Source organism: Dipodomys ordii, unplaced genomic scaffold (genome assembly GCF_000151885.1).
Source record: "Dipodomys ordii isolate 6190 unplaced genomic scaffold, Dord_2.0 Scaffold96, whole genome shotgun sequence".
In the NCBI taxonomy this organism is placed as follows: Eukaryota; Metazoa; Chordata; class Mammalia; order Rodentia; family Heteromyidae; genus Dipodomys; species Dipodomys ordii.
Genome location: NW_012267312.1, coordinates 5,451,764 through 5,476,343, shown reverse-complemented (window position 1 = coordinate 5,476,343; position 24,580 = coordinate 5,451,764). Strand labels below are relative to the sequence as shown.

At 40.1% G+C, this 24,580-nt stretch overlaps 1 protein-coding gene across 1 annotated transcript in view; it reads left to right on the top strand.

The window, feature by feature from the left end:
- Rpgr (retinitis pigmentosa GTPase regulator) overlaps nt 1-24,580 on the top strand; it is a 56,824-nt gene that overhangs the window by 4,186 nt on the left and 28,058 nt on the right. Inside the window, exons 4-12 of the mRNA XM_013026747.1 lie at nt 349-411; nt 2,232-2,390; nt 3,738-3,887; nt 5,071-5,229; nt 7,088-7,243; nt 14,515-14,639; nt 15,829-16,014; nt 16,701-16,863; nt 18,612-18,712. Coding sequence (XP_012882201.1) covers nt 349-411; nt 2,232-2,390; nt 3,738-3,887; nt 5,071-5,229; nt 7,088-7,243; nt 14,515-14,639; nt 15,829-16,014; nt 16,701-16,863; nt 18,612-18,712 — 1,262 coding nt within the window. The remainder of the gene's footprint in view (nt 1-348; nt 412-2,231; nt 2,391-3,737; nt 3,888-5,070; nt 5,230-7,087; nt 7,244-14,514; nt 14,640-15,828; nt 16,015-16,700; nt 16,864-18,611; nt 18,713-24,580) is intronic.

Below are 24,580 nucleotides of genomic sequence, written 5' to 3'. Positions count from 1 at the left end.
TATACATACATCATAAATATCTACATGAGACATAATATTTTAGAATTTTTTCACTGTCTCTTTTATATCACAGTTATATGTCAGCGTTGGTTTTATAAAATGCAAATTTATTTTACAGTGCATTAAAACATTGACTTTGTGTCAGATAGAGTTTATTTTAAATCTCATTTCCGAGACTAGGGCTATAGTTCAGTTGTAGTCTGTATGCTTAGCATGAGCAGGGTCCTAGTTCTATCCCCAGCACCACAATAAGTAAGGAAATCTTAATTCTACCACTTAGTTACTATTTGGCCTAGATAATTTATTTTCATATTCATAAAATACTTTATTATATTCTTGTATATTTAGCTCTTAAACCTGAAAAAGTGAAACTTGCTGCCTGTGGAAGGAATCACACATTGGTTTCAACAGGTATAGTATTCAATCCTTATGACTTCCTGCCCAGCTTTTATTAATATGATATTTATTATATATCATTATGTATTTTACATATTTTATGTACCTATATACTATATTACTTAATCTATATTTATGTACTTACATATTTATGTACTTTATATATATATAAATTGTATATATAATAGATTTTTAAGCATCTGTTTATATTTTAATAATATATGTTATATTTGATAATATATGATATATGGCATGACACATTATATAGAATATACTATGTATTAATATGTAATAGTAAAGATATACATATTGTGTGTTAATTATATGTACATTATATATATATAGTAAGGCATATTATGTATATATATATATATATATATTTTTTTTTTTTTTTGTCCATTGTGGGGCTTGATCTCAGAGCCTAGACACTGTCCCTGAGCTTTTTTTTTAATATATATTTTTATTGTAAAGATACTGTACAGAGGGGTTACAGTTACATGAGTAAGGTAATGAGTACATTTCCTATCAAGCTTTGTTACCCCCTCCTTTGTTTTTCCCCTACCATCCCTTCTCTCCCCACCTCTTCCCTCTTCCCTTCCCCCCAAGTTGTAAAGTTCATTTTCAACATATCCTTGAGCTTTTTTGTTAAAGGCTAGTGCTCAGTCACTTTAAGCCACAGTGCTACTTCTGTTTTTCTGGTGGTTAATTGGAGGTAAGAATCTCATGGACTTTACTGCCAGGGCTGGCTTCTAACTGTTAACCTCAGATCTCAGCCTCCTGAGTAGCTAGGATTATAGATGTGAGCCACTGGCACCTGGCACATATTATATTCTTAAATTACTATATATTATATACTAATTATACACACTGTATTATATTGTGAGAACTGAGGTCTTTCTTTGGTAATAAAAGGCTTTGTAAAATTACTGTTAAGAGCTATCTTGTCATTAAAATGTGTTTATTATAGCCAGTCACTGATGGCTCATGCCTCTAATCCTAGCTACTCCAGAGGCTGAGATCTGAGAATCACAGTTCAGAGCCATCCTGGGCAGAAAAGTCTGTAAGACTCTTACCTCTAATAAATTTCAAAAAATGTCAGAAGTAGACCTTTGGCTCAAGTGATAGAGTGATAGCCTTGAGCAAAAGAAGCTCAGGGACAGTGCTGAGGCCATGTGTTTAAGCCCTAGGACCAGCAAAAAAATGTGTGTAGTTACTTGCCTTTATAAATCTATACATAAGCAAAAAGAAAAAAGCCAGAAGTGGCGCTGTGGCTGAAGTGGTAGAGCTCTTAGCCCTGAGCTGAAGAGCTGAGGGACAGTGCCCAGGTCCAGAGTTCAAGCCCCATGACCGGACCCCCCCCAAAAAATAAATCTATACATAAATATTAAGTGGCTGAAGAAAAAGATTTTCTTGGATCATATCAAGAAATAGCATGTCTGCTTGGGGGCATATTTCAAGAGCTAATTACTCCTGTCTGTTTTTATTTAGTGGTAGTAGGAAGAAGCCCTTATAAAGACTCAGCCTGTGAGTCAGCTCACATCTGGTCAAAATCTAAACAGATTTTTTTCTTGTGTGTGTGTGTGTGTGTGTGTGTGTGTGTGTGTGTGTGTGTGTAAGATGACAAAAACAAAAGACATTACCAGTCCTTCCTATATCTTCCTCACTCCCAGCTGCTGTTGTCTTCAAAATGTTCTCTCTGGCCCAGCTCTTCTCTACTTCTCTACATTAGTTCATATTTGCCTTCAGTGTTAATAAAAGGAAATAATGTAGTATGTATTCACCTATCTCATGAACAGTATAGCTGTAGTATGTTAATGTTTCTTTTCCATGTATAGAAAAAGGCAGCGTGTTTGCTACTGGAGGAAATAGTGAAGGGCAATTGGGACTTGGTGATACTGAAGAAAGAAACACTTTCCATCAAATTAGCTTTTTTACCACCCAACATCAAATTAAGCAGCTCTCTGCTGGATCTAATACTTCAGCTGCACTAACAGGTGAATGAGACTTGTTTCCATTTCCATCTGGGCCATATCTTTTCCTCTTGAAATATACCAATTCAGTAAACTCAATATAGTATCACAGTTAAGTATTTGCCAGTTGACTCCCTTCCAGAAGACATTTAGAGTATAACTGATCTCTCTCTATATATTTTGAATATGAATGTGATTGATTATGTACTTAGAAGATGATTGTTAAATTTTAATTTCTCTTGTCCATCTACTTTGAATATTCTTAAGTATTATTTTTTATTAGCTTATTAGTGCATATTCTGAAAATTAAACTTGCAACTTCAACTGAAATTGTTACTAGAAATCTGTTGGGGTATATGTTGTTACACTATGAGATGTAAGCCAGGTGCTGGTGATTCGTGACTCATGGCCTGTAATCCTAGCTACTCAAGAGGCTGAGATTGGAGGAACATGATTTGAAGCCAGCCCAGGCGCGAATATCCTTGAGACTCTTATCTTTAGTTTATCACCAAAAAAGCTGGAAGAGGTGTTATAGCTCAAAGGGTAGAGTGTTAGCCTTGAATTGAGCAAAGGAGTTTAGGGACAGCACTCAGGCCCAGAGTTCCAGGCTCAGGACATACACATAAAGCACAATTAAAAAAAAAAGAAAAACATCTATCCTACTTTAATTTTTCTGTATGTCAAAACCCCTGTCAGAAAGGACATAAGTTATGGTTGGAGTATGATCCAATGGTATTGTGCCAGTCTAGTAAGCATAGCCCTGAGTTCAAACCTTGAAAAACAAATAAGGACAGACATATGTTAACATGTTTTTGAGATGTTTATGAGTGGCACTGGTGGTTCATGACTATGATCCTAGCTACTCAAGAGATTGAGATGTTACAATTCCACTTTGAAGCCAATCTGGGCAAGAAAGTCTATGAGACTACTATCTCCAGCTAACCACCAGAAAAACTGGAAGTGGAGCTGTGGCTCAAAGTGGTAAAGCACTAGCCTTGAACATAAAAGCTCAGAGACCTTGCCCTGGCCCTGAGTTCAAGTCCCACTATGGACAAAAAAATAAAAGTAAAAATAAGAAGAATATAAACTAAAAAAAAAGGTTGAAGTCAGAAGAGAAAAAAATGATCTGTTGGAACTATAACTACCTTTAAAGCCCCACTACTTTTTTTTGTAATATATCATGTTAATTTTTTTATTTTATTTTATTTGTGAACATACTACAGAGGGGTTACAATTACATGGGCAGGATAATGCGTACATTTCTTACCAAGCATTGCAACCTCCTCCTTTGTTTACTCTTCACCTCCCTTCCCAGCCTCCCCCACCGACATTTACTTTTTAAAACCTGTTCTCCCCATTTATTCTTTGTAGAGGATGGAAAACTTTTCATGTGGGGTGACAATTCAGAAGGACAACTTGGCTTAAAAAATATAAGTAATGTGTGTGTTCCTCATCAAGTAACTGTTGGGAAACCAATTATCTGGATCTCTTGTGGATATTACCATTCAGCCTTTGTAACAAGTAAGACAGAATGATATAATGAATGCACATATCATCTCTCCTTTCTAAGTTATTACTAAATGAGTAATGAAATAATGCAGGGCTGGGAATGTGGCTTAGTGTTACAGTGCTTACCTAGCATGCATGAAGCCCTGGATTTGATTCCACAGTACCACATAAAGAGAAAAATACAGAAGTGGCTCTGTGGCTCAAGTGGTAGAGTGCTAGTCTTGAGCAAAAGAAGTTAAGGGACAGAGCCCAGGCCCTGAGTTTAAGCTCCAGGACTGGCAAAAAAGAAATAATGCCTTGGTCCATGAAATGAAATGATTTGGATATGTTTTAGGTCACAGTATTTTCCCATTTCTATAATGAGTATTTTATAATTTCAAATTATCTGACATGTTAGCATTTTAAGTGACAGCTATATTTTCAATTTTTAAACCCTTTTGATATTAAAAACAAGATCAATGGGCCACTTTCTTCCAGACCCTCTTACTTCTATACTTTGACCTACCTACTCCTGATTATTTTTTTTTATTGTTTCAAATAAGTGGGTCATAGGATTTCCTTGTGGGGAGTCAGAATGAAAATTAGACAAGAAGAGTGCAATATGAAAAAGAGTCCTTTTGATAGGGCTTTTCTAAGTATCTCCAGTTTTTCTCTTTCTTAGATTCACTAGCAATCTTTTATGCCTGAAAGTATTGAAAGTATTTGACTCTATTATTGTCTTCATCTGTACTAGTAATAGAAATACAATCATGGCTTTTCCATGAGATTGATGGTTTTTCTAACAATAAAAACACCTTGTTAATGTAATTTTATGGACTTCCTTAGGCATCTCTCTATATCTTTATTTTATATACTTACTCTTTATTCTGTGGATCACAATTCAGGTTTAGGACAGTGCTAATTGACTGGTTCTAGTAGTCAATTGGTAGTCAATTAGACCTGTCTTTGTTGATATTGTTTACTACTGTATCCCTGATGATAATTATCCAGTGATGGAGCAAGTTAATTTTACTTGTAAACTCTGCTTTAGCTGTTAGGGATACAAGTAGGATTGTTTATCTTAACTTACAACAATTACATTCCACTCTTGTTTTTGTCACTGTCTTAACATTGTTGAGCATGAAAATATGTACTAAAAGCCAGTATTTTGTTCATGTCTGTGTCAACACTCATCACTCTACTCTGCCTTCAATAGCGGATGGTGAACTTTACACATTTGGGGAACCTGAGCATGGGAAATTAGGCCTTCCCAGTAAGCTGCTGGCCAACCACAGAACACCCCAGCTGGTGACTGGAATTGCTGAAAAGGTGTTACAAGTAGCCTGTGGTGGAGGGCACACTATTGTTCTCACAGGTATGTGTGGAACATACTGTTATATTCTCTGCTGTCTGCGATTGCTAATGACATTAAAATAAATCTTTTTATTGTTATAACAACACTACAATGAGGCATAACTTCCAAATAGATTTTGAATTATATATATAATATTGTTGTATGTAGGCACGGTGCTGTACAACAGATCTCTGAAATTTTGTGTCCATTGTACATCTCTTATGCCCTCAAATCTCATGTCCCAGCTCCAGATAATCACCATTCTATTCTCAGTGTTTGTGAGTATGACCCTTTCAGATCATTCATGGCAGCTGGCCATGTCTTTCCATTAAGATTCTCACTTTTTATTCCTGTGGTTAGTGTATAGTTCTGTCCTATGCAAGGATTTCGATTCCTCAGCACCACATAAGAAGAAAAAAAAGCCAGAAGTGGCATTGTGGCTCAAGTGGTAGAGCACTAGCCTTGAGCTGAAGAGCAGGGACAGCGCCCAGGCCCAGTGTTCAGGCCCACGACTGGACCCAGAAACTATGTCTTATATAATAGATTATTAACTCCAACTAAAAGCAATTTGTTTTTTGTAGAAAACACTATTTATTGTTTTACTTGTGACAGTGAAAGGAATTAGTTTACAATGAAAAAAGTTTACATATTTTATGTCCTGTTTGCTTATAATAAAACCTTTTATGGCTGTGTATAAAAGATAAAATTAGGGGGCACCAGTGGGTCATGCCTGTAATCCTAGCTACTTAGGAGGCAGAGATCTAAGGATCTAAGGATCTAAGCCAGTCTTGTAAGAAAAGTCTGCTGTGGGGCTTGAACTCTGGGTCTGGGCGCTGGCCCTCAGCTCTTCTTCTCAAAGTGAGCACTCTAAGGGCTGAGAAGGTAGCTCAGTGGTAGAGTGCTTGCCTTGCATTCCTGAGGCCCTGGGTTCGATTCCTCCGTACCACATAAGCAAAAAGAAAAAAGCCAGAAGTGGCGCTGTGGCTCAAGTGGTAGAGCGCTAGCCTTGAGCTGAAGAGCTGAGGGACAGCGCCCAGGCCCCACGACCGGACCCCCCCCCCTAAAAAAAAACCAAAAAACAAAACATCAAAGTGAGCACTCTACTGTTTGAGCCACAATGCCACTTCCGGTTTTCTGTGTGTTTTACTGGGGATAAGCGTCTCCTGAACATTTTTGCCCATTCTTGCCCAGGCTGGTTTTGAACTATGATCCTGATATCTCAGCCTCCTGAGTAGCTAGGATTACAGGTGTGAGCCACCTACCCCCAGCTAAGGAAGAAAAGTCTTATCTCTAATAAAACTACTCAGAAAAAGCCTGAAGTGGTATTTTGGTTCAAGTGGTAGAGCACTAGCCTTGAGCACAAAGAAGCTCAGGGATAGTACATAGGCCCTAAGTTCAAGCCCCAGGACTGGCAAAAAAAAAGAAAAACATAAAAGTAGACTCATGGTTTTTACAACTGCATGTCTCTTCAGCAGTGAAACGTTTATACATCAGTATTCATATTCTATTTTTTTTGTCAGTCATGGGGCTTGAACTCTGGGCCTGGGCACTGTCCCTGAGCTGTTCAGCTCAAGGTGAGTGCTCTACCACTTGAGCCACAGAGCCACTTCTGGTTTTCTGGTGGTTTATCAGAGATAAGAGTCTCATGGACTTTTGCGCCTGGACTAGCTTTGAATCATGATCCTCAGATCTCAGCCAGGATTACAGGTGTGAGCCACTAGCACCTGGCTAGTATTAATATTGTTATGCGGATATTTCTTTTGAAAGGCAGTTAACCTTCATTATGAAAGTTTGTATATCGCTTTTTAAAAATTATATCAGAGTAATAGTGACTGCCTCTGTGCAATCCTTTACTTGATTTTTGGCTTTTTCCTTTTAGAGAAAACTGTATATACCTTTGGACTGGGACAATTTGGTCAACTAGGCCTCGGCACTGCTCTTTTTGAGACTCCAGAACCCAAAGTTGTTGAACATATTAAGGATCAGAAAATAACTTTTGTTTCCTGCGGAGAAAATCACACAGCTGTGATGACAGGTATGTATTAAATCATCTGTTTTACATTTACAGATCTGGGTTTATATTATCACAATAAAAGAATACATGGAACAAACACACTTAAAGGAATTAAGGATTGTGAAAAATGGAATTATTTGATTACTGTTCCACAGTATAAAGTTTTGAATGCCAAGCACTGATGAGTCTCACCTGTAATCCTACCTACTCAGGAGGCTAAGATCTGAGGATCACAGTTCGAAGCCAATGTGGGCAGAAAAGTCAATGAGATACTTATCTCTAATAAATTACTCAGAAAAAGTCATCTGTGGTGCTGTGGCTCAAGAGGTAAAGTGCTAGCCTTAATCACAAAGAGGCTTAAGGACAGCACCCAGGCCCTTAGTTCAAGCCCCTGGACTGGCAAAAACAAGTTATGAACTACTTTTTCTTACATTAATTCAGTTTGAATGTGTGCTTAGCACTCTTGAGAACATGGGTTCAATCCTCAGAAGGATTTAAAAAAAAGATTCAAAGATTTAGAACCTCAAAATAAGTCATTATGGTATACTTTGGAAGAAACATGGAATTGTTTTTGAAATTGTATGTTTGAAAGTTCTTTTTTTTTTTTTTGTCGGTCATGGGGCTTGAACTCTGGGCCTGGGCACTGTCCCTCAGCTCTTCAGCTCAAGGCGAGCACTCTACTGCTTGAGCCACAGCGCCACTTCCCGTTTTCTAGTGGTTTATTGGAGATAAGAGTCTCATGGACTGTCCTTGCCCGGGCTGGCTTTGAACTGTGATCCTCAGATCTCAGCCTCCTGAGTAGATAGGGTTACAGGCGTGAGCCACTGGTAACTGGCTTGAAAGTTCTTAACTCTTTCAAGCCATATGAAGGCATCCCACACAACAGAATTTTTCCTATTCAATTTGAAAGGGGCTATAGTCAGGCTGAGGAAATTATAATTTTTTTAAAATTTATTTTAGTTTTTTTGGGTCTGGTCGTGGGGCCTGAACTCTGGGCCTGGGCGCTGTCCCTCAGCTCTTCAGCTCAAGGCTAGTACTCTACCACTTGAGCCACAGCGCCACTTCTGGCTTTTTTCTTTTTGCTTATGTGGTGCTGAGGAATCGAATCCAGGTCCTCATGCATGCAAGGCAAGCGCTCTACCACTGAGCCACCTTCCCAGCCCCCATGGGCTGAGGAAATTATTGTGATGCTTTTACCACCAGGTGTTGGAGGTTTTCTTTTTTTCTTTTGTATGACTTCTTTTCTTTCCACAATGATACAGGGTGTATCAAAGACCACTATCTGAATATATCTCCTACTCTGGCTTCCTTTTTTTTTTCCAGTCATGGGGCTTGAACTCTAGGCCTGGTCACTGTCTCTCAGCTCTTCAGCTCAAGGCTAGCTCTCTACTACTTGAGCCACAGCAATACTTCCAGTTTGCTGGTGGTTAATTGGAGATAAAAGTTTTTTGGGTTTTCTTGCCTGGGCTGTTTAGGACCATGATCCTCAGATGTCATCCTCCTTAGTAGGATTACAGATGTCATCCTCTTGAGTAGGATTACAGGTGTGAGCCACCGATGCCCTGGCTGCTTCCTTATTTTTTTTTTTTGGGGTCTGGTCCTGGGGCCTGAACTCTGGGCCTGGGCGCTGTCCCTCAGCTCTTCAGCTCAAGGCTAGCACTCTACCACTTGAGCCACAGCGCCACTTCCGGCTTTTTTCTTTTTGCTTATGTGGTGCTGAGGAATCGAACTCAGGGCCTCTGGCATGCAAGGCAAGCGCTCTACCACTGAGCCACCTTCCCAGCCCCCCTTATTTTTTTTAAAAGGGTTTACAGGTGGTGTACAGAGGGGTTACAGTTATATGTGTCAGATAAAGAGTACATTTCTTTTTGAGCATTACCCCTTCCCTCAATGTCTTCCCTTTTTTCCCTTCCCATCCTACCCATAAGTTGTAAAGCTGATTTTCAACATAGTGAGTAGTGAGTATCACTGCTGCATTTGTTCACGCTTTGTCCCACCATTTTTGTGGCCCCCACCACTTACCCTCCCAAAGACAGATAAACAGACAGTCAGGACAAAAGGAAATGAAAACAAAAACAGAAACAAAGATGGAAAAAACCTTTTGTTTCATTTCCTGGAGTTCAGTTTTGTTTTTTGGTTGTGGGGCTTGAACTCTGGGCCTGGGTGCTATCCCTAAGCTCTTCAGCGCAAGGTGAGCGCTCTACCATTTGAGCAACAGTGCCACTTCCCGTTTTCTCATGGTTAATTGGAGTTAAGGACTTTCCTGCTTAATATAGCTTTAAACTGTGATCCTCAGATCTCAGCCTCCTGAGTAGCTAAGATTACAGGCATGAGCCACCAGTGCCCAGCTTTAAAAGAAATATATTCTTTATTTTTTTTCAGTCCTGGGGCTTGAACTCAGGGCCTGAGCACTGACCCTCAGCTTTTGCTCAAAGCTAGCGCTCTACCACTTGAGCCACAGTCCCACTCCTGGCTTTTTCTGTGTATGTGCTACTGAGGAATTGAACCCAGGGCTTCATGAATGCTAGGCAAGCACTCCCACTAAGCCACATTCCCAGCCTGGAGTTCAATTTTGGTAAATACTATACACATAGCTATTGCCGCCTTAAAGAAACATAGGTTGCGTGGTAAATAAATGCTTTTGTAACAAAAGAGGTTGTAGTTTCACTATTTACTTCATTTCTAAAAATGAAGTAAAAAGCATCAATAAGTCAGGAACATCTAGTATATTAAAATAACCCAAGTTCTTCTATATCCTTTTTCCTCCTGTTTTCAAAAAAGCTCCTTCTAACATGGTGCTCATCTAACGATAGCTGGTTAAAGTAGGAATAGCAAATTCAACCTATTACCAAGCAGCTTTTCTCCATAGAACCCTTCAGGAAGGATGCTGTCCTTTATCATTTATCAATTGTGTTAGCATAGCATATAATAATAGTACTATGCAGAATATAAAGCATATAAAGAAGTGTTCCCTCCTTATCCCACAGGAATTATATATATATATATATATATATATATTTATATATTTATTTATTTATCTTTACTGAAAATTCTAATCTGTTTCTCCATCTTTTTTTTTTTTTGGGTCTGGTTGTGGGGCCTGAACTCTGGGCCTGGGCGCTGTCCCTCAGCTCTTGAGCTCAAGGCTAGCGCTTTACCCCTTGAGCCACAGTGCCACTTCTGGCTTTTTTCTTTTAGCTTATGTGGTGCTGAGGAATTGAACCCAGGGCCTCATGCATGGAAGGCAAGCGCTCTACCACTGAGTCACCTTCCTAGCCCCTGTTTCTCCATCTTGATTGTCATTTTTAGTCAACTCTAAATTGCTATTGATGGCAAATACAAGCTATTTTTTATGGATCATCTGATATACAATTACACTTTAAGTTTTTTTTTTCAATTGTGGGGCTTGAACTCAGGAACTGGTCACTGTCCAAAATCTTTTGTGCTCAAGAATAGCCATCTAGGGGGAGGGGGGAGGCTGGGAAGGGTAAACAAAGGAGGAGGCTGCAATGCTTGGTAAGAAATGTACGCATTATCCTGCCCATGCAATTGTAACCCCTCTGTACAGTATGTTCACAAATAAAATAAAATAAAATTAAAAAAAAAGAATAGCCATCTACCACTGTGAGCCACAGCTTTGCTTCCACTTTTCTGTCACAGATTTTCCTGCTTAAGATAGCTTTGAACCACAATCCTCAGAACTCAGCTTCCTGAGAGTTAGGATTATAGGCATGAGCCACCAGAACCCAGCTTTAGTTAAGGTGTGTTTTTTTTGGTCGGTCATGGGGCCTGAACTCTGGGCTTGGGCACTGTCCCTCAGCTCTTCAGCTCAATGCTAGTGCTCTAACACTTGAGCTACAGCGCCACTTCTGGCTTTTCTGCTAATGCAGTGCTGAGGAATCAAACCCAGGACCTCATACAAACAAGGCAAGCACTCTACCACTGAGCCACTTCCCAGCCCCTTTAGTTAAGTTTTAATAAAACCTTCTGATAAAAGACTTAAAGCACAAAAAATTTGCCTTTTTGCCTTTTCATCTTGTCTAGGGGGACAAGTGTTAAAAATGCTTTTTTTTCCTCTAGGGCCATTGAGAAGTGTGTAACAAGTTTCCTGAAAATTCTTGCCAGCTTTCTATGATAGCTGGCTTTTTTTTTTTTTTTTGTCAGTTGTGGGTCTTGAACTCTGGGCCTGAGCGCTGTCCTTCAGCTCTTCAGCTCAAGGTGAGCACTCTACCACTTGAGCCACAGCATCACTTTCTGGTTTTCTGGTGGTTAATAGGAGATAAAAGCCCAGTTTGGCTTTGAACTGTGATCCTTAGATCTCAGACTCCTGAGTAGCTAGGATTACAGGCATGAGCCACCAGCGCCTGGCTAGTTATCACTTCTTTTACATGGAATCTATTCCCCTACTGCTCTGGTCCTGTAGCTTGAACTCTGGGTTTGGATGCTCTCCCTGAACTTTTATACTCAAGGCTAGCAATCTCCTGCTTTAGCCACAGACCCACTTCCAGCTTTGGTTGTTAATTGAAGAGTCTCGGACTTTCCTGCCCAGGCTGTCTTCAAACTGCGTTCCTCAGATTTCAGCCTCCTGAGTAGCTAGGATTACAGGTGTGAGTCACCAGGGCCTGGCTGTTTTTTAGAAATCATTTTTTTAACTGGTCACCTTACTGAATTATTATTTGTAATCAACTTTTTCAGTCCTAGGAGTCTGTTAAATAATTTTTGCTTCCTAAACTAGAAGTCCCCAAATAGGATTCAGTTATTTCCTAGTATAAAAGCCTCTTAGTGCTCTCAGTGCCCTTAAGATAGATTTTAAAAATTTGTAATCTGAACTAATTGAACCCTTCCTGGTATAATTATGTTACTTTTTTTTTTTTGGGGTCCGGTCGTGGGGCCTGAACTCTGGGCCTGGGCGCTGTCCCTCAGCTCTTCAGCTCAAGGCTAGCGCTCTACTCCTTGAGCCACAGTGCCACTTCCGGCTTTTTTCTTTTTGCTTATGTGGTGCAGAGGAATTGAACCCAGGGCCTCATGCATGCAAGGCAAGCGCTCTACCACTGAGCCACCTTCCCAGCCCCCTGTTACTCTTTTTTTGTTGTTGCTGGACGTGGGGCTTGGACTCTGGACCTGGGTTGGGTGCTGTCCCTCAGCTCTTCAGCTCAAGGCTAGTTCTCTACCACTGGAGCCACAGCGCTACTTCCGGTTTTCTGGTGGTTAATTGGAGTTAAGAGCCTCACAGACTTTCTTGCCTGGGCTGGCTTTGAACCACTATCCTCAGATCTTGGCCTCCTCAGTAGCTAGGATTACAGGCATGAGCCACTGGCAACTGCTTATATTACTCTTCTTAAGATTCTTACTACCCCCTTCTTTGTGCCCTGGGCTCATTGGTTGCGTTTTCACTTCTTTTCTGATTCATATTTTCTCTTGATTCAGTGCCTAAAGGATCTACCTAGAAGATTCCTCATTCTATTCTTACAGTTAAACTCTAATTATCCTTTAACATTCAATCAAAAGTCTCTCTTAATCACCAGATTCTAGTCTGTACCCATGACTTCTGCTTCAAGCCACTTAAGGCACTTAAGATGTAGAGATGAAAGAGGAGTATGTAACAGATGAGGAAAAGTTTAGAATAGGTGCTATTGCAGCACACAAAATGGTTTATTAGAGAGAGGTAGCAACACTATTCATCATGAACCTTACTGTAAGTGGGACCAAGATATTGGCATGGAGACTAGTCAGTATGGTTATTGACACATAACATTTCCTTAGGCCGAAATTTATGGAATGAATTCAAGAACTGAATGATTAAAAGAGACATTTATAATTGGGCGCTGGTGTTTCACACCTGTAATCCTAGATACTTGGGAGGCTGAGATCTGAGGATCTCCATTCAAAGCCAGGGACTTCTATGAGATTCTTATCTCCAATTAACTACCAGAAAACCGGAAGTGGTACTGTGGCTCAAGTGGAAGAGCACTAGCCTTGAGCTGAATATCTCAGCGACAGCCCCCAGGCCCTGAGTTCAAAACCCAGGACCAAAAGAAAAAAATGAGATATTTATATTTAAGTAAATCAGTGGTTTTCCACTTTAGCCAAATTTATTCTTCCAGAAGGCACATAGAATCTATAGATATTTTTTATTGTCACAGTTGCAGAGAGGCATTGTTCTACTGGCATATAAGTGGATAGAGGCCAAGGATGCTGTTAAATCCCCTACAATGTACAGGACAGACCCACACAATCCAAATGTTGATAGTGCCAGTGTTAAGAAACTTTGATTTATCAATGATCTGAGGAGAGAAGAAAACATAGTATTGAAATAGAGGTCAGAATACAATAATCTCTTTTTCCTTAAGAAATGTATATCTCAGATAGATGATGTATATCTGTCATCTATATAGATACATCATCTATCTGTATAGATCAATCTACCTATTTTAGATTGATGACATGTATCATAGATAGATAGATAGATAGATAGATAGATAGATAGATAGATAGATAGATAGATAGAGTATATATGACAAGATTCAGCACTGTATTGTGCTGCTGTTCCACAAATCTCTTCTTCTTCTTTTTTTTTTTTTCGTGGGGCCTGAACTCTGGGCCTGGGCGCTGTCCTTCAGCTCTTCAGCTCAAGGCGAGCACTCTACCTCTTGAGCCACAGTGCCACTTCCGGCTTTTTTTCCCTTTTTTTTTTTTGCTTATGTGGTGCTGAGGAATTGAACCCAGGGCCTCAGGCATGCAAGGCAAGTGCTCTACCACTGAGCCACCTTCCCAGCCCCCACAAATCTCTTCTATTACAACAACTCACCTTCACAAACCACCATGGTTTAGTTGTTTATGCTGAGTTTTCTTTTTTCCTTTTTTTTTTGTCGGTCGTGGGGCTTGAACTCTGGGCTTGGCGCTGTCCTTGTGCTCTTCAGCTCAAGGCAAGCGCTCTACCACTTGAGCCACAGCGCCACTTCCGGTTTTCTAATGGTTTATTGGAGATAAGAGTCTCACAGACTTTCCTGCCTGGGCTGGCTTTGAACTGTGATCCTCAGATCTCAGCCTCCTGAGTAGCTAGAATTACAGGTGTGAGCCACTGGCGCCCAGCACTGAGTTTTCATTACATATTACATGTAGAAACACAGAGACTGTAGAGAGTGTGGGAATATCAATGGACCAGATTAAATTTAATGCAGTATTTGGTGGGAAGATTTTAATAGCATTATAAATTAGTATATTTGACTGTTTACAAATAGAGCCATATGAGTAGCCCTTTTGTAATTTTCTTCTTTTTGTTTGTATTTTAGACATAGGTCTAATGTATACTTTTGGAGATGGTCGTCATGGAAAATTAGGACTTGGATTGGAGAATTTTACCAATCAATTCTTTCCCACCTTATGTTCTAATTTTTTGAGATTCATAGTTCAACAGGTAAGGGTATCAATGTGTTTCTTTATATTTTCATACTTCTAGATTAGAGTGTTTTAGTATATTATAGAAAATGAATATATTTTATTATTACTAAGTATATTATTAATATTGCAATTATTTTCAAGAAAGTGTAATGGTTGCAATTAATAAGTATAACTGGTTTCTTTTTTATTTTGTTAGTCGTGGGGGCTAAACTCTGGGCCTGGGTGCTGTCCCTCAGCTCTTCAGCTCAAGGCTAGTATCCCACCACTTGAGCCACAGTGCCACTTGTGGCTTTTTTCTGCTTATGAGGTGCTGAGGAATTGAGCCCAGGGCCTCATGCACGTGAGGCAAGCACTCTACCACTGAGCCAACTTCCTAGCCCTATAACTAGTTTCTTAAAAAGCCAAATATTGGGCATTATGTCCCTGAAAAATCTGTATCTTTCCTAATTTCCCCCTTTAGCACTTTTGTATTAGGAATATAAAGTAATCAGTGAAGGACAAAATAACCAAGTCCTTAGTGATTGGACATAGTCTTAATGAGGATGATAATTTTCAAAAGGTATACAAAAATATACATAAATTTTATATTTGAAAATACTATAAAGGTATGCTATTCATCCTATATCACTAGGTAGAACACTTCAGTCTGTGTATGAAAAATACTATGGTGTTTTTATAACTATTTTCTTGAAGAATATTATGTCTCAAAATTCTTTGAATATTGGTTTTGTTGTTCCATCATCATGCATGGTACTTTTTGTGTAAGGGCTTGTAAGCATTAAACTTAAAAAACATTCATGGGAAGTAAAAGGCTTGGAGGCCTAATTATCTCAAGAGAGTGGTTTATTCAAGTGATTGTTTTTTTTTTTTCTGTCTTTTTCTGCCAGCCCTGGGGCTTGAATTTTGGGCCTGAGCACTGTCCCTGAGCTTCTTTTGCTTAAGGCTAGCACTCTACCACTTGAGCCAAAGTGTCACTTCTGTCTTTTTCTGTTTATGTATTGCTGAGTCTGTGTGGTTCTCATCTTCAATTAACGAGCAAGAAGCCAGAAGTGGAATTATGGCTCAAGTGGTAGAGCTTTATCTTGAGCAAAATAGCTAAGGGACAGTTCCCAGGCCCTGAATTCAAACCCTAATACACACACACACACACACACATGTGTATTTGATCCCATTTTCAATTAATTTTTCTGTGGATTTACCTACAGATTGCTTGTGGTGGTTGTCACATGCTAGTTTTTGCCACCCCTCGACTTGGTGTAGTAGAAGAAATGGAATTTAATGAAGCAAATGAGCCTCACTTACAGTCAACTTCTTCTAAGCCCATCGGTGGTGTGAACTCAGGGAATGCACTCCATAGAACTGTATCAGCACGTTTGCGTCGAAGAGACCAGGTACATTTGTGGTCTACTTTATATATTGATGTTCTTTTGAAATCAAAGAAAGGGTGTCTTAGATAAAAATTGCAAAGCAATAAGAATGAAAGGTTTTTAAATTTTAAAAGTGAGTTTAGGGCCTGAGAATGTGGTTTAGTGGTAGAGTGCTTGCCGTGCATGCATGAAACCCTCGGTTCAATTCCTCAGTACCACATAAACAGAAAAAGCTGGACGTGGCACTGTGGCTCAAGTGGTAGAGTGCTAACCTTCAACAAAAGAAGCTCAGGGACAGTGCTCAGAACCTGAGTTTAAGCCCCAAGACTAGCAGAAAAAAGAGGGCTGGGAAGGTGGCTCAGTGGTAGAGCGCTTGCCTTGCATGCCTGAGGCCCTGGGTTCAATTCCTCAGCACCACATTAGCAAAAAGAAAAAAAGCCGGAAGTGGCACTGTGGCTCAAGTGGTAGAGCGCTAGCCTTGAGCTGAAGAGCTGAGGGACAGTGCCCAGGCCCAGAGTTCAGGCCCACGACTGGACCCAAAACAAGAAATAGGAACTTGAGTTTGAAAGAAGGAATATTCATTCTCAAGTTTAGAAATTCTGTCATGTAAAATTATAGTTTAATACTTATTATTTTTTTTAAAATGCAGAGAAGTTTATGATGATGTTTCATACATGATAGAAATTTTATTTACCCTGCTTATTTTAAAGGAGACACCGTCACATTCTTCTCCAGTGACACAAACACTGCCTCCTGTAGAGGGGACTGGCAAAGGAACCGCTTATTTCTCACCCAGTTCAGTCCCTTTCCGTTTGCCTCGGTGTAACTTCCCAGAGAAAAGCACTTTTGAGCCTGGAAAGCTACTGGAGTCAGGTAATATTTGTTACTCTACTTGCTTTCAAGAGAAATCTCTCTTTCATTCCTATTGTTTTTCATGTGTTTTTTTAAGATAATCTGTCCAGTCTATTAAAGTGATCAGGTTAGATCTTGCTGAGAAAGTACATGTATATTAAAATATGAAGGATAACAAATATATAACTATACATATCAAGGTAGCAGAAGCTCACACTTGTAATGTGGCTCACACCTGTAATCCTAACTATTCAGGAGGCTAAGATCTGAGGATTGAGGTTTGAAGCCAGCCCATGTGACTCTAGACTAGAGGTACAGATTTGAAAATTATGAACATAGAGACTGTACTTAAAATTTATGAAACTGTGTAAAATTATCACAGATTACAGGAAGTGTAGGGCCAAGGATGTAGTTCTGTCTTCCATTTAGAGGGGGAAGGAGGCAGAGCCAATTAAAAAATTCTTTGAGTCTTACAGTTGGAAAAAAGGTAGCAGGGAATCTAGAGAACAATGTCATGAATGCAAAGTACTGCTCAAAGAACATCCAGTGCATTTGCTATCATGGAGATGAACAATAATCTCAAAAGTGCAATTTGAGGGAAAGATAAGAGCAGAAACTAGAGCATTAGAGTGGAGGCATGAATAACAAATGTGCAAATGAAGATGAGATAGGCTCCATTGAGGTTAATTTGCCTTTTTGTTCATGAAGTAGTCCAGACAACTGGATTGACAGCTAAGAATGATCTGTGGTATGAATGAGAAATACTGGAGCACATTTATATGTCAGTGGAGATGAGCCAGTAGTGTCTAGGAGAGCTGAGTATCCTAAAGACAAGATACAAAGCTCTTTGAGGATGGGAGAGGCTGATACACAGAGCAGTCTTTGATAAAAGGGAAGACATCCTCCATTTTAACAGGAAAATGAAAACTTGGGTACAAATGCAGGTAATTGTGTACATTTGTTGGTAAGAAGATCTAGCAGATCTGGTCTGGTAACATCTGTTTTCTTAGTCAAGTCTGAAACAAGACTGTATTTTCCAACCTTACATTTTGTGTGTCTCCAGTCTTTCCTTTGCAACACTTTCCACATTAATTTTATCCAGTTGCAGTTTAGTTCCCACATCCTCACTTATCTTCAGAGGATCCCTGATATTTTTGAAAATAAGTATAAAATTTTCCATGTAACTGTCTCTGGCTTTATGTCTCAGTATTTTTTTTAATTAACCATAAACATACAGACCAACCTGGCATAATCTACAAGGGGAACTGCCAACTACAAGGGGATGTGTGTCATTGGGACTTTCTTCATTCTATACCCACCTTCCCAGTGCTTGATACCTGGGTAGTATTTATTCCAAAGGATTAACATTTATCTGTCTATATGAATGAAGAAATTGTTATTAGTAGCAGATTTTTCAAACATAGAAAAGATTTTAAAAACATTGACTCTAAACTTGACAGTAAAGACTTCTGGTAAGGGGGGTTGTGGGGGGTCGGAGGGTATAGCTGAGGAGGTAGGAGGGAAAGGATGGTAGGGGAAAAACAAAGGAAGAGGCAACAATGCTGAATAAGAAATGTACTCATTACCTTGCTTATGTAACTGTAACCCCTCTGTACAGTATTTGCACAATAAAAATCTTAATTAAAAAAAAGACTTCTGGTAAAATAATACCCATGCTTTGTATTACAGAATAACTTCTGTATTCTGTTCAGTTGTATTTCCCTATTCTTTTGAAATCTGGATTTTCTTTTTACTTCTTAATAATTCAGAGTATTTTCAAGATCTGATGACCAAAGAAAGTGATGCAGAAAATTCTACTCAAGCAGCAGAATCAGAAAACCTTGAAGAAACTACTGATGTCTTAAATATGGTAATGATTTCCTACCTATTTTCCTATTTTTGTGTGAATTTAAGTTCGTCATATGCTTTTGTGTGCATATATGTATATTCTATATTCTTATGCTCATAAAAAAGGGTTATTTTTTTGTCCATTGTAGAGCTTGAACTCTGGGCTAGGCACTATCCTTGAACCCTCCCTTTTGTCCTCCCTTTTACACCCTTCACCCCTTATCTAACAGTTCATGTTTCTCTTTTCAGGTCAGTGAGTGAAAGCCTGCAATACTTTTTTGTGTGTGTCTGGCTCATTTGCTTAGATTAATGGCCTCCAGTTCCATACATTTTCCTGAAAGTGACATGATTTAATATTTTTGTAGATAAATAATACTCCATTGTGTGTATGTCCTATTTTCTCTGTCCATTTATCTATTGAGAGACACTTAGGCTGATTCCATATCTTAGCTGCTGGGAATATTGCCTCTGAAAATATGGGTATGCAGGTATTTCTCTTCCTTTTTCTTTTCCTGGTATACCAGGAATAGTATAGCTGAATCATATGGCAGTTCTTAGTTTTTGAAGAAATGTCCATATTGTTTCCCACATTTCTACCAATAACCTCTAATGATTCTTTTTTCTCCATATCCTTATCAGCATTTGTTCATTTGTTATTTTTTTAAATAAATAATAGCCATTCTGACCTGGGTAAGATAGATTCTCTCTGTACTTTTGATTTACATTTCTCTTATCTCTAATGATACCAAGTTTTACAAACATTTATTGGCCATTTGTGTTTTTTTTAAGAAGTATTTGTTCAGATAATTTGCCCATTTTTATTACATTAATTGTATTTTGTTAAGTTTTTCAAGTTTCTTTTTTTTTTGTCGGTTGTGGGGCCTGGACTCTGGGCCTGGGCGCCATCCCTGAGCTCTTCAGTTCAAGGTTAGCGTTCTACCATTTGAGACACAGCGCCACTTCCAGCTTTTTTTTCTGCTTATATGGTGCTGAGGAATCGAACCCAGGGCCTCATGCTTGCAAGGCAATTGCTCTACCACTGAGCCACCTTCCCATCCCCCTCAAGTTTCTTATATATTCTGAAAATGAATCCTCTGTCAGATGAATAGCTTTGCAACTATTTTTTCCATCCTGTACATTGTCTCTTCATTCTGCTGTTCAGAAACATTTTTTTATGCAATATTATCTCATTTGTCAATTCATCCTTTCTTTCTTTTCTTTTCTTTCTTTCTTTCTTTCTTTCTTTCTTTCTTTCTTTCTTTCTTTCTTTCTTTCTTTCTTTCTTTCTTTCTTTCTTTCTTTCTTTCTTCTTTTTTGCTGGTTGTGGGGGCCTGAACTCTGGGCCTGGGCACTGTCCCTGAACTCTTCAGCTCAAGGCTAGCGCCATACCACCTGAGACACAGCACCACTTCTGGCTTTTTCTGCTTATGTGGGTGCTGAGGAATCGAACCCAGGGCCTCATGCATGCAAAGCAAGCCTTCTACCATTCCAAGCCCCATTCTTTATTTCTTGAACTGTTGGAATCTTATTAGGAAATTGTTTCCTATGCTTGTATCTTGAAGGGGTATCCTTTGTGTTTTTGTCTAGGAGTTTCAAAGTTTCAGTTTTTAAAATCAAGACCTTTGATCGACTTTTAGTTGAATTTTATACAAGATAAAAAATATAGAGGTCTAGTTTTAATTTTCTACACGTAAATATTCAGTTTTCTCAGCACTATTTCCCTTAAAAAATCTTATTTAGGGGCTGGGAAGGTGGCTCAGTGGTACAGCGTTTGCCTTGCATGCCTGAGGCCCTGGGTTCAATTCCTCAGCACCACATAAGCAGAAAGAACTAAGCCAGAAGTGGCGCTGTGGCTCAATTGGTGGAGCACTAGCCTTGAGCTGAAGAGCTGAGGGACAGCGCCCAGGCCCAGAGTTCAGGCCCCACGACCAGACCCCCCCCAAAAAAATTTATTTATTGTTAATGTAAAAATGATGTGCAGAGGGGTTACAGCTACATAAGTCAGATAAACAGTACATTTCTTTTTGAACATTGTCACTCCTCTCACTCTTAAGTTTTTCCCTCCCTTACCCACCCACAAGATGTATAGTTCATTTTCAACATAGTGTCTAGTGAGTATTATGGCAGTATTTGTTTACCCTTTGTCCTAACTTTTCTGTGTCCTCACCCCCATAGGTAGATAAATGAACAAACAAGACAAAAGGAAAAGAAAATAAAAACAACAACAAAGAAAAAGAAAAACTGTTTGTTTCCATTTCCTGGAGTTCATTTTGATAAATATTATTTTATATGATTAGATGCACATAGCTATTGCACCTAAACAATCAACACTATTTCTTGAAGAGGCTTTTTACAGTTTTGTTTTTGGTATCTTAATCAAGATACCAAAATCAGTTGGCTTTAAGGCCCAAAGAAACGTACGTTTCCCTTATTTAAAATAACTAATATGTCTAGGACAAGCAGAAAAAGTCCAAAGCTATGTATATATGACCATATAAGATGATGCTAAGCGAAATGAACTCCAAGATAGGGACACAAGAGGCTTTATCTTTTTTTTTTTCAGGTAAGGGTAGGTTCATTCATCGTTCTGGCTGGCACCAGGCCATCTTGGCCCTCCATGCGGTTGGGAAAGGGCTGGGAAAGACCTGGGAAAGAGAGGTGGGAAAGAGAGAGCTGGGAAAGAGAGAGGAAGAGAGAGAGAGCTGGAAAAGAGAGAGCTGGGAAGAGAGAGCGAGTGAGCTTGGAAAGAGGGTGTCTGGGCCTGGGCTAGGCCTTATTTAGGCCACATCAAATTCAGATGTGACCTCAGCAGATGCAGATGTGACCTCTTCCAGGTGTGCCAGTTGCCTAGGTAACGCAGGTATAACTGGGTGGAGACTTTGCTGCGAGGAGCCTGGAGTCTGCTCGCCATCCAGAAGCGGACCTTACATTCCAGCCTTTTAATAATCATGGAATAGGGCGCGGATTCTCTCTGGCTACTTCCTGCTGATAAGGGGCATTGACTTTAGGGGTAAAAGGCTGAAACTTGGTCCCCTCCCAGAGAAGGCAGCGAGCAGCAGCTGTCCCTTGGTGGCATGAGTCCTTAGATGAAGTAGAAGTCTCATGAGGCATTGAGGAGCTGGAAAAAAAATACTAGAGAGCAAATAAATGGCAAGAGGAAGGACTTGGGGCCGAAAATGTTGGTAGAAATGTCCCTAGCTACTTCTGACATCTGGCGACTAGGTAGAGAAGTCAGGTGACAAAGGCAATAATATAAATTCCTGTTCAGTTAATAGGCAGGTATAGACATTGGATGGGCAGGCTTCTTACTTCTACTGACCTCTTGGCTCTGGTTAATTTTGAAAGGGCAGGCACAAAGTAGCTGATGTGACATCATCTCCTCTTACTGCTCTCCATGTTCCCTTGTTCTCCAGACTGGCTAAGTCTAGGTGCTCGTTGCTGGGATGGCTTATTCCAGTTGGTGTTCAAGGAGGTTTGAACTCAAGGCCCGGGCACTGTCCCTGAGCACTTCTGCTCAAGGCCAGCACTAAACCACTTTGAGTTATAGTACCACTTGCAGAGTTTGGCTGGTTAGAGATAAGAGTCTTGAGCCATGCTTCCAGCCTGGCTCTTTGCAGGTTAGTTGGGAGATGGAGTCTTAGGGATTTTTTGGCCTGGGCTGGCTTTGAAATGCAATCTTTGCTACAAAAGCCCTTTATTATTTCCAATTAAAGCAACAAGGAGATCAAATAGATTAAGTAGAGTGTACCTTGTTCTTATCAAGAATTGACCAACAAATATTCTGCAATGACAAAAGTCATTGGATGTGAGAATCTTAGCACACATATGCCCAATATTTTAGTCACATAGTCAGTACCAGAATACACAACACAAAACAAAAAAGGCAAAACTCAAAACCTAAAATTTTGACAAGGTTTAGACATCTTTGCTAACAAAGTACATCAGATGGTTGGGTCTCAGTTACCAGGGCCTGTGAAAAGAGCAACTTGTTAGCAAGGCACCTTAGAATAGATGGAGTAGTAAGCTTGGTGGAAGGTTAAGGGTCAGATGGGGCCAAACCCTTAACCCACCATGTGGCCAAGATGGCAAATTTATGAAAAAAGGCAAAGAACAAATAGATCAAGCTTAAATTGGCTAGGCTTTGAGAGGGAACCTAGAAGGGGGTTCCCTGGGACCCAGCCTGTGTTGCACTCTTCAGGGCACAAGCCAAAACGCTATAGAAGAGAAAGGGAGAAATAGGGAAAGTTGGACATGACTGGCAGAGAGAGAGAGAGAGAGCACAAAGAGAACCTGAAAGTCAACAGATTTCTGACCATTTACCATTGCAGTAGCAAAAACTGTCTACATCTGAGAATGGCATAAAAATTAGGCGCTCTGGCTTTCCAGGGAGCACAGGAGGCATTTCAAAGGGGTTTCACCGCTCCGGCGTGATTTGCAGCACCCCATTAAATGTGTCAAAGAGTCAGTCTGGTGAGTGAAGGAGACCTGAGGAGGCAGAAGCGGCGTCCCGACTTCCCCCAGAGCCCTCTAGAGAGAAATGGCCAAGGCCCCAAAACCAAGCGTCCTCAGCTTCGGAGGTGACCGGTCTTTCAGCTAAAGACCATAGGAGCTCTCTGGCATGGTACCACGTCTGGATAGAGACTGAGCAACAGAGAACCGTAGAGAGTAGTTTCACTCACCAGAGTAGAGAAGTGGTGTGGACGTGGATGTGAAGGCCAGCAATGGTATCGATGCACTCTGTCCGCAGCAGACAGATGGGTTCGCAGAAGGCCATCAGAACTGTGGGTATTCCTCAGAGCAAAAAAGGGGGGAAAAACGGAGAGGAATCCCACCTATCCTGACTTTAAGCCCTTCCCGGGTTTTGACACCATTTATGTTAGATTTTAAAAAAGAGGTAGCTGAGTAAAAATAACACCACGCACGTGGTATTCAGGTAAGGGTAGGTTTATTCATCATTCTGGCTGGCACCAGGCCATCTTGGCCCTCCACATGGTTGGGAAAGACCTGAGAAAGAGACGTGGGAAAGAGAGAGCTGGGAAAGAGCGAGAGCTGGGAAAGAGCGAGAGCTGGGAAAGAGCGAGAGCTGGAAAAGAGCTGAGAAAAGAGAGAGAGAGCTGGGAAAGTGAGGTTTTATCTTTCTTGCTGTTGTTTTTAATATACTTATAATGTACTGTGTGATTTTTCTTTATTGTGAAAATACTGTACAGAGGAGTTACAATTACATGGGCAAGATATTGAGTACATTTCTTTTTCTTTTTTTTTGTCGGTCGTGGGGCTTGAACTCTGGGCCTGGGCGCTGTCCCTCAGCTCTTCAGCTCAAGGCGAGCGCTCTACTACTTGAGCTACAGCGCCACTTCCGGTTTTCTGGTGGCTTATTGGAGATAGGAGTCTCACGGTCTTTCCTGCCAGGGCTGGCTTTGAACTGAGATCCTCAGATCTCAGCCTCCTCCTTTGTTTTCCCTTCCTATCCCTTCTCATCTCCCCTCCACCCCCTCCCTCCCCTCCCGTCTCCCTCCTCCTTTCACCCCCCACTGCCAAAGTTGTAAAGTTCATTTTCAGCATAACGACTTGTACATCTCATTGTTGCAATGGGTCCACCTGTATCCCTATTTAAATGATTTGTTTGTTTCCCTTCCCCTCCACAAATTATACCAGCATCAAATACAGTGAAAGCAGGGGTTATATCGTGGGGGAGGGACACACAAAGCAACAGAGAAATCATTTTATAAATATGGTAGAAACAATCACATGAAAGAAAAAACATTTGAATACTTATCTTGGGGTTCATTTCGCCTAACATCAACTTATCTGACCTTTTCTGCTTGTCTCAGACATATACTAGTTATTGCAAATAAGGGAAACCATGGGGCCTATGTTTCTTTGGGCCTGG